The sequence below is a fragment of the Mus caroli genome, chromosome 2 (assembly GCF_900094665.2).
Source record: "Mus caroli chromosome 2, CAROLI_EIJ_v1.1, whole genome shotgun sequence".
Lineage (NCBI taxonomy): Eukaryota > Metazoa > Chordata > Mammalia > Rodentia > Muridae > Mus > Mus caroli.
Window position 1 is genome coordinate 85,830,571 of NC_034571.1, and position 10,299 is coordinate 85,840,869.

The following is a 10,299-nucleotide window of genomic DNA, read 5'->3' on the forward strand; positions in this document are numbered from 1 at the left end:
TTACAGATGGTTGTGAGCCACCATGTGGTTGCTGGGATTTGAACTCAGGACCTCTGGAAGAGCAGTCAGTGCTCTTAACCACTGAGCCATTTCTCCAGCCCCCCAGAACACTTTTCTAATAAGTTGCTCCAATGCACTCTACAGTTAAAAGCAGGCAGGTATTTAAAATGAATGTGAAATAATTTTAACGAGTTATAAGCCTTTAAAAGATTTAAATTTAGTCTTTAGTGTTTGGTATGGTAGTTCACACTTCCAGTATTCAGGAGGAAGAGATTCAGGAGTTCAAGGTCACCCAAAACTATATAAAGTGAAAACCAGCCTAGGCTATATAGATATCCTGTCTCAAAAACCTACAAGAGCAGATAGATAGTGTTGTTTGGTTGTATTACATGCCTGTAGCCCAGACCTGGGGAGGCAGAGGCAATAGAACTGCTCACAAGTTCAATGCTAGCCTAGTCTACATAGTGAGTTCCAGGCCAACAAGTGTAATACACAAAAAGATCTTGTCTCAAAATGCAGAGATTAATTGGTTGTGAATATTGCTCTGTAGTAGACTGAGCAGAGTGATAGGTTAAACCTCAAGTAAGAACACATATGTGTTTGTGTATAAATATATAATTATTGTATACATATAAACATATACATAGTTCATTAGGAGAATTTCAAAACTAGACATGATGATATATGCTAGATAATCTCAACACTTAAGATGCTGGGGAAGGAGGACCAGTAATTCAAGGCAAACAAACCCTGGCTGCAGAGCTGAATCCTGTTTCCAACTATCCCAACCTAGGCCTGTGACAGCCCGCGTTGGTATTCTCAGCTCCTCAGGAGGCTGAGTGAAGAGGATAACTGAAGCACAGGAGTTTAAGGCCAACCTGAGCTACGGGCTACCCCCGAGGTGGGGAGTGGGGAGCCAAAATAGGAATGTTACCCTGAGGATGGATTGAGCAGATTAACTAGGAAAAAGATTTACAACCCAAGAAGGTGCTTAGCCATTTAACTCAGAGATTTAATGAGAATAGGTTTTCGCAGGTTGTTCCACTGCCAGTAAGAACATAGTCCCTTTTTTCACTAGTCAAGTCACCCTCACTTACAGGAGGACTACATACTTGGCATTAAAATTTTTTTTGATTGTTTGAAAACTTATCTTACCCACCTTGATACCCAAAACTCCAGAGTTATGGCCCTACAAATGTTCTCCAATAGATCTTTTTGACATAACTCAAAGAGACAATAGAGTAGCAAGGAAATTTCGGGGGATGTCTGTAACGGTTGGGACGCCTCAAGAGTCAACAGGGTCTACACCAACCCAACTTCCCTTAGAAAACATAATGAGGGGATTATGGAACTGAACCTCGGTTGCTTGGCTTGGGCGTCCCCAAGGTGGTGGCCAAGGGAACGCAGACCAGTGACCTCCCACTCGGGGGCGCTGAAAGACCCGGGGGTTATTACCCTCAAAAGTGAGTACCTGCAAAGCTACGGCACAGAGAGTGGCTCCGGGCTCTCATTCCGGAGGCCGGGGCCTGGGGCCGGCCAACTGCACCTCCCGGCAGAGGGTTCCGCGCTCCGGGGCGGTAGTGACAGCACAGGTCGCAGAGAGATATCTCACGCTAACGAGGCTCCCGGATCCCAGAACTGAAAAAGCTATCGGACTGGTGTCGACTGGTTTTTCTCAGAGCTTCCCCGTCACACGTCAAGAGATCTCTCCCGCCCTAAGCCAGCAAACAGTCACTGCCCGGCGCCGCCATCCTTAGTGTTTGTTTTCATCCGCTTCAGTGCAGGCGGTGGGGAGGTAGAGGGCTACGGAGGAAATGCAGCTGCCTAAATTCAGCTGCACTTTCGCTACACCACAAACGACCTATTTAATATTTCTTTATATCAGAGTCTTCAAGAAAGGCGGTTTCTTTCCAGAAATAAATCATTTGATTAATTTTAAAGCCTTTTAGGAGAAAAAAAGGGTTTGGGAAGGAATTTGGGGAGTTGGAGACTGGACTTCGTGTGGAATGTACGGAAGCGAAGCGCAGGCCGCAGTGGCCGAGGTGCTGAAGACGAGGCGTGGGGCCGGCGCTGACGCGGAAGGGGCGGTGCTGCTGTTGCGAACCGTGGCGGCTTGTGTGCGGCCGTGGGTTCCGGAGGCGGGCCTTCTTCGGCCCGGAGAGTGGAGAGTGCTCCGGGTAATCCGGTAGCTACGGAAAGGTGGCTATCAGCGTTCGGTTACTCTGGGCCGAGCAGCCAGACTTTGGTTATCTTGCTATTTTTGAGACAAGGTCTCGCTGTGTAACTCAGGTTAGCTTTGAACGGAGTGTTGCTCCAGCAGGCATTAAGCACGCGGCGATGCTACCCAGTTTCCAGAATGCTAACATTACAGGCTGGACCAGCCTTAGGAGCTTTTTGTTTTGTTTTACTTTGTTTTGACTGGTGCTCGTGTAGTCCACGCTTGCCTCGCACATGATCTTCTGGTCTACACTTCCCAAGTACAGTGAGCCCATTCTTGGCTGGGGCATCTTTACTTACACGACTTTTAAAGGAATAAACTTTTAAAATACATCTATGTATTGGAGGCGGGCGTACTGTGGCAAGGGTGTTGGACGATTCTTTCCACCATATGGATCTCAGATAGCCAACTCACTTATTTCACCAGGCTTCACAGGCAAACCCTGTGCCCTCGGAGCCATCTTTGTCCCTTAATATTGTTTTGAAAGCGGGTTGAAAAGTGGCCCCTGTGTTCCAGACCTACCTGGTTCACTTAGCTTCTTCCTCCTTTCCTTCCTTTTATACTGGCTACTCTTTCTTCCTTTCTAGCCTAAAGCTTCGGGATTTGGGTCTCTTGAGATGAAGGGAAAGCCTGTTCAGCAGACAGTGTAGGTCCCCAGGCAGGGTCACAGACTCTTTCTTCCTTTCTTCCCCCCCCCCCCCCCTTTGTTCTTCTACCTCTCTAGTTGGACTGGTTTGAGCACTCCCACATCTGTGGAGCCATAGGGCTTTGCAAAACAAATCTCTGAGTAACCCTTAAGGTGTTTACAACTTGTCAGCTGTCTCCTGGTTGCCACAGACCTCTTTTACCTTGTGAATTGTTTGTTCTCATGTGTTGTTCTCAGTTGAAATGCCAGGCAGTAGATGAGCCACTGGGATTGAACTCCTATTGTCTGCAAATTAGACCAAGTTTGTCATACAGTAGTGAGTCAGTGGAGATAAATCTAGAGTTAACAAGTGAATGGTTGAAAAAGGTGTAGGTTTTGAGTTTCTAATTATTTTTTTCTTTTAATTAACATTTACAGAAAGAAGATTATAAATGTCAGAGCCATTTAACTGATGGTTAGCTGTTGAATTCTGATACTTACTGTGCCAGCCTCTTCGCTGGGAAAAATTCGGGAAAAGCAGATAGAAGAGGACCTCCACATTAGCAATGGCTATACCAATAACAGTGCTTGATTGTGATCTCTTGCTGTATGGCCGAGGTCACCGGACCTTGGACCGTTTTAAGCTGGATGATGTGACTGACGAATACTTGATGTCTATGTATGGATTCCCCCGACAATTCATTTACTACTTAGTGGAACTCTTGGGGGCAAGCCTTTCTCGGCCTACTCAGCGATCTAGGGCTATTAGCCCTGAGACACAGATCCTGGCAGCATTAGGGTTTTATACCTCAGGGTCCTTCCAGACTCGGATGGGAGATGCAATTGGAATTAGCCAGGCTTCTATGAGTCGCTGCGTTGCCAATGTCACTGAAGCCCTTGTGGAACGGGCCTCACAGTTTATTCACTTTCCAGTTGATGAAGCTGCCGTACAGTCTCTAAAGGACGAATTCTATGGATTGGCAGGGATGCCAGGGGTGATAGGGGTGGCTGACTGTATCCACGTAGCAATCAAGGCACCAAATGCGGAAGACCTCTCTTACGTCAACCGAAAGGGTCTGCATTCTCTAAACTGCCTGGTGGTGTGTGACATCAGAGGGGCACTGATGACTGTGGAGACCAGCTGGCCAGGTAGCCTCCAGGACTGTGCTGTGCTGCAGCGGTCTTCTTTAACCAGTCAGTTTGAAACTGGGATGCCCAAAGATAGCTGGCTTCTTGGTAAGTTTGCAAGTATAAATCTTCAGTTTATGTCCATAGAAAAGTTATGCAGGAGAGTGGGTGAAATCTGAGGTTCTGTAGTCTTACTCTTCATTCTTTGTTTAGCCTGTGACCTCTGGTAAGAACTCTCTGGGTCTTTTGTGTTCTTTCTTTCTTTCTTTCTTTCTTTTTTTTTTTTAAAGATTTACTTATTTATTATATGTAAGTACACTGTAGCTGTCTTCAGACACTCCAGAAGAGGGAGTCAGATCTCGTTATGGATGGTTGTGAGCCACCCTGTGGTTGCTGGGATTTGAACTCAGGACCTTTGGAAGAACAGTCTGTGCTCTTACCCACTGAGCCATCTCTCCAGCCCATCATGATTATTTTTAACTATACCTGTACTAGGAATCAAACCCAAGGCATGGGAATGCCAGGCAAGGATTTTACCACTGAACCCTCAACCTTTGCACATTGATTTAAAAAAAAAATTAGTATTTAAGGGATGGAGTGGTGTCTTGATGATTAAGAGCACATGTTCTTGAAGAGGACCTGGGTTTGATACCCATCACCCACATAGAGGCTCACAAATACCCATAACTCCAATTCCAAGGAACCTAAAACTTTCTTCTGATCTCCACAGTGTAAAATGTGCACACTGTACACAGATACATACCTAGGACCGATATACATAAAATAAACCTAAAAAAAATTTTAAACAGAAACAATATTTAAACCGAGTGTTATTTTATATGCTTGTAATCCCAAGACAGGATAGGCTGAGGCAAAAGGCTCTCAAGTTCCAGACACAGTGTTCCAGGCCAACCTGGATGTGGAGGGAGACCCTGTCTCAAAAGTAAAGGGCTAGGAGTGTAGGAGGTCCTGGGTTCAGTCCTCAGCACTGTGTTGGCTGTTGTGCATAATTGCATTCCCAGTACTCAGAAGGCAGGAGTATCAGAACTCAGGGTGATCCTCAGATACACAGGAAGCTTGAGGCTAGCCTTTGATACATGACCCCCTATCTCAAACGCTAAACAGGGGGCTGGAGAGATGACTTAGAGGTTACCTGCCTTTCCAGAACACCTGAATTCAGTTCCCAACACCCACATTGGGAAGCTGACAACTGCCAGTAACTCCAGCACTAGGGATGCATGTTCTCTTCTGGCCCCTTAAAGGTACTTGAACCCATATGGGCATACTTACACACACATACATACATACACACACACACACACACACAGACATGCTTTTTTTAAAATTAAACTGCTGGGCGTGGTGGCGCACGCCTTTAATCCCAGCACTCGGGAGGCAGAGGCAAGCAGATTTCTGAGTTCGAGGCCAGCCTGGTCTACAGAGTGAGTTCCAGGACAGCCAAGGCTACACAGAGAAACCCTGTCTCGAAAAACCAAAAAAAAAAATAAATAAATAATAAAATTAAATTAAACTAAGAATAATAATTACAATAAAATAAAGCTCATTCTCTGTAACTTAAAAATTACTTGCCTTCACTCTTTTTTTTTTTTTAAAGATTTATTTATTGATTATATGTAAGTACACTGTAGCTGTCTTCAGACATTCCAGAAGAGGGCATCAGATCTCATTACAGATGGCTGTGAGCCACCATGTGGTTGCTGGGATTTGAACTCAAGACCTTCGGAAGAACAGTCGGCGCTCTTACCTGCTGAGCCATCTCACCAGCCCTGCCTTTACTCTTCTAAGAATTTATTTTGGAGTTCTGTGTTCGGGGTCATGTAAAAGAAGACCGTTGGTAACAGAACATGCAAGTCTTGCATTTGGGAGGAGGGGTCAAGAGGATTCAAAGTCACCTTGATTTGCAAACACAAAGTCAAAAACAAACAGAAACCAAGATCACAAGAATTTGTATTGCCAACAGTAGCTACAGAAACAACCCTGTAGAGCAGTGCTTCTCAGCCTTCCAAATGCTGTGACTCTTTAATACAGTTCCTCATTCTGTGAAGACCCCAATCATAAAATTATTTTCATTTCTATCATAACTATAATCTTGCCGCTGTTGTGAATTTTAATGTAAATATCTGTGTTTTCTTTTGGTTTTAAGTGACTCCTGGGGAAGGTTCATTTGACCTCCCCAAAGGGTTTCAACCCTGAGTTTGAGAACCATTGTTGTAGAGACTCAGGAGCTATCTTAGCGGTAAAGTGCTTACCATTTGACTCTAGAGACCTGAATTTGATACGATTCAAGTATGGGGTCCCAGGCATTGAACCCATGTTTCAAAACAAAAACAAAAACAAACAGGCGTGTGGTGCACACAATTCTAGTCCTAGGGAGGAAGAGATGTGCAGATCTCTGCTCTAGGATGATCTCTAGCCTCAAAACACACACACATCAGCCAACATGCTTACCAGGACAGAGCTTGTTAATCATAATTAACAGAGCCTGTTAATAATTGTTATCATCTGTAAAATGGTGACTGTAATACCAGTGGTGCTGCCAGACAGTGGTTGCACACACCTTTAATCTCAGCACTCAGGAGGCAGAGGCAGAAAGAATTCGAGGCCAGCCTGGTCTACAGAGTGAGTTCCATGACATCTAGGACTACACAGAGAAACCCTGTAAAAACAAAAACAAACAAACAAAAAAGAGCTTGCCTCTCCAATCTGCTCATAGAGACTGAGTCTCATTTAAAGACCAACTCAGTGAGCTGAGCAAGATAGGAGTTTGTTCACCATTAAGTAGTGTAAACCAAAGCGACGACTCAACTGTCAAGTGTACTGTTAGAAACAATGAAACTCTCAAGCCGGAACACTTTGCTTGAGCTTTCCTTTTTCCTTTTTTAATCTGTATGGGTGTTTTGTGTGTCTGTGTACCATGTGTGTGCCTGGTACCCGCAGAGACCTGTAGAAGGTATTAGACATCCTGAGGCTGGAGTTACAGATAGCTAGGAGCTGGGAACCAAACTCACGTCCTCTGGAAGAGCAGCCAGCGCTGAGCTTTTTCTCTAGCTCCTTGTCAGGGTGAGCGGGTAGGATGTGTGTGTGCAGGGCTGTGGAGAGACACCATGACCAAGGCAACTCTTACAGAGGAACACATTTAATTGGGACTAGCTTACAGATTCAGAAGTTCTGTCCATTATTGTCACGGTGGGAACATGATGGCATCAAGCGTACTGGAAAAGGAGCTGAGAGCTCTACGCTTGTTTTATAGAAGGAAACTCAGACAGACTGGCCCTGGCCAGGTTTGAGCTTTTAAGACCTGAAAGCCCACCTCCACTGACACTTCCTCCAGCAAGTTCACACCTACTCCAACAAGGGCACCTCTCCTAACAGTGACACTCCCTATGGGCCAAGCATTCTTTTTTTTTTTTTTTTTTTTTGGCTTTTTCGAGACAGGTTTTCTCTGTGTAGCCTTGGCTGTCCTGGAACTCACTCTGTAGACCAGGCTGGCCTCNGGAACTCACTCTGTAGACCAGGCTGGCCTCGAACTCAGAAATCCGCCTGCCTCTGCCTCCCAAGTGCTGGGATTAAAGGCGTGCGCCACCACGCCCAGCTGGGCCAAGCATTCTTGCACATGAGTCTGTAGGGGCCATTCTTATTCAAACCTCCATACCTTTGAAGCTATACTCTTAGATAAACAACAGGACAGGGCTATATAATATACAACGTATTATGTTTTCTTTGTTTTGTTGAGACATGGTTTCTCTGTGTAGCCCTTGTTGTTCTGGAACTCTCTTTGTAGACCAGGCTAGCCTTAAACTCACAAAGATCCACCTATCTTTCTACCGGATGTCTTAAGCTCTAATTTGACATTTGTCTATCTATCTACTTATCACTTGCTATTTATTCTTTTACTTTTGTTTGCTACTTACTTAATACATTTGCTCATTCAAGACTGAAGGCATGGCTATTGTAGATCATCTCTGAACAATACAGAACATTCAGGTTGGCCATGACCTTAATAAGTAGCAGAAATTGGTCTTTAACTCTTCATCTTCCTGCTGAATTTTCCAAGTGCTTTATTACAGGTATGTGCTGCCATGCCTGGCTCTTTTCTTTTGTCTAGGTTAGAACTCCTCTGCTCAAGTGATCCCTCTGCCTCAGTCTCTGCTGTATCTGAGGGCTGGGGAATTAGAAGCAGTCAACTGGAGTCCTTGGTTGAATTCTCTCTCTGTGAACCAGCTGCCCATGCTGAACCTCCTCCAGCTTGTCTTTCTCACTGTGGGACATTCATATCATGAGCTAAATAGTAGGAATATCTGTTAATATGGTTCTCCTTCCAGCTGTTCCGAGGAGGGGATGTTTTGATTATAGGGCTGTTTTGTTGTTCTCTTCTCCTTACAAAGTTTGGAGGCTGCCCATCTCCAGACCGGGGGAGCCTTGGAAGACACAGAGGTGAATGTGCTTGGTCTGAACTTGGGGAGAAACCCTTGATTCTAGAGCCTAGTTTCTCAATGAACAGTACATGAGAGTTTGCCGATACAATGTACATTACACTAGGTTACATGGGATCCTGTATCAGGAAAAAGAAGAAAGAAAAGAAGGGAAGGAGGAAGAAGAGGATAAAAAGAAGTGTATGAAGGATACCCAGACAGGCTTTCAAGTTTCAAGAGAACATTAACCTCATAGTGATAATTGTCTGGGGGAAAAAAAAAGCTTTATCAACAGAGTTGGGATAACCTCTCTGTTAGTGGAAAACCCCTAGTGCATTTGTACTGTATGTGATCAAAGTGAAGTGCTTGCTATTTAGTAGATGCTCAGGAAATACCTGTCTTTAATTTTTAAATGCTCCATTAAAGAGAAACCACCCCATTGTCAAGTGGGCAGACCCCTGCCACAGTCAGGGGTTGCAGCATCTGACTGTCCTCAGTTACACATGCCATTTCCATGCAACATCTGCTGTTACATTGTTTTTCTCAACAGGATTTTGATTTGACTTCAAGTTTGGCCTCAAACTGACTCCTAAGATGGCCTGAACTCATAATCTTCCAGCCACAGCCTCCTTAGTGCTACTATTACAAGGAAATTCAAGACCAGCCAGGGAAATAGGAGACCCTGCCTTTTAAAGAAAGGCAAATAATATTATCAATGGTTTTATAAAAGAGGAAACTGTCTTTTCTTGTCTTGTCTTTGGTTTTTTTGTTTGTTTGTTTTTTTGTTTTTAAATAGGCATCTCACTGTCTCCCAGACTGGCTTAAAGAGCATGATTCTCTCTGCTCATATTGAGGTAGCTGGGATTACAGGTATCCACCATCACACTCCACTTTAAGTTCCTTTTGAGCCATCCCTTCCTGTTATTATCCTTAGCTGTCCCCATAGGTGTATTACCTAAACTCCCAGGCTCTAAGCACAGCACTTCTCTAAATAGTCAGCTTGGGTTCTTAGTTCTTCAGCTCTTAGGCTAGTGCTGTTAAGCAGCTTTGGGTAAGATCTCCCAGAATTTCTTATGGTTGACTGGGTGATTGCATAAGCATTTATAATCCGTTCCCCATCTAATCCTAATCTCCTCATGAGTATCTATTTTCCAGAGATGCTTGAATTTTAACCAGCTAGTGACTACAGAACTTGTTATTTTTATTTTGTGTGTGTGTGTATGAAATGTGTGTGAAATGTTTATAATATGTAAGTGTTTGGTGCATACATTCTATAGCATTTGTGTCAGATCAGAAACCTTTGGGGTTTTGTTTGTTTGTTTGTTGTTGTTTTTGGACACAAGCCCCAGATTTTTAATAAAAATATTCTCATTTTTGCTCTGCAAGTCCAAGATTATAAATTAGTAAATCTAACAGGAATGCTTTTTTAAAAATACAAATTAACATTCTCCTAACAATGAACAATTCCATTCTTTTGTTGTTGTTTGTTTTTTGTTTTTTTGTTTTGGTTTTTCGCCTCGAACTCAGAGATCCGCCTGCCTCTGCCTCCCGAGTGCTGGGATTAAAGGCCTGTGCCACCACAGCCCGGCTTCAAAGGCCTGATTTTATCTCTCATATCCTTAAAACAGGACAGGATGGGATGAGACTGCCACACCAGCTAACCACTGAGGTCACAAGTGTCAGCTAAAAGTGTACCAGAACTTTCTACTCTGTTTGGGACCTCTGTTCTACCCCCTCAACAAAAAGTTTTTTCAATAAGACTTTTCTTTCTCCTCCCAGCTGGACATAATGCTTCAAGAAGTGGCTTATACTACTCAGACATCTCTTCCACCACTTCTACTTTCTTCTTTTTCTTTTTGGTGGTGTCACTGTCCCCATCTCCAGGCTCGTCCCCC

At 44.1% G+C, this 10,299-nt stretch overlaps 2 protein-coding genes and 1 pseudogene across 8 annotated transcripts in view; 1 reads left to right on the forward strand and 2 right to left on the reverse strand.

Moving 5' to 3' along the window:
* The window catches only part of Atg13 (autophagy related 13), a 40,090-nt gene extending 38,273 nt beyond the window's left edge, over nucleotides 1–1,817 (reverse strand). For all 5 annotated transcript variants that reach the window (XM_021185698.1, XM_021185690.2, XM_021185684.2 and 2 more), the window contains exon 1: nucleotides 1,472–1,817. The gene's annotated coding sequence lies outside the window, so the exon portion shown is untranslated. The remainder of the gene's footprint in view (nucleotides 1–1,471) is intronic.
* Nucleotides 1,818–2,075: 258 nt separating this feature from the next.
* Harbi1 (harbinger transposase derived 1) overlaps nucleotides 2,076–10,299 on the forward strand; it is a 14,213-nt gene continuing 5,989 nt past the window's right edge. Inside the window, exons 1-2 of one of the 3 annotated variants that reach the window (XM_021155476.2) lie at nucleotides 2,076–2,477; nucleotides 3,282–4,079. In XM_021155476.2, coding sequence (XP_021011135.1) covers nucleotides 3,410–4,079 — 670 coding nt within the window. In that variant the 5' untranslated portion in view covers nucleotides 2,076–2,477; nucleotides 3,282–3,409. The remainder of the gene's footprint in view (nucleotides 2,478–3,281; nucleotides 4,080–10,299) is intronic. The other 2 variants (XM_029468971.1, XM_021155477.2) reach the window with 2 other exon arrangements.
* The window catches only part of LOC110289322, a 1,438-nt pseudogene continuing 1,353 nt past the window's right edge, over nucleotides 10,215–10,299 (reverse strand).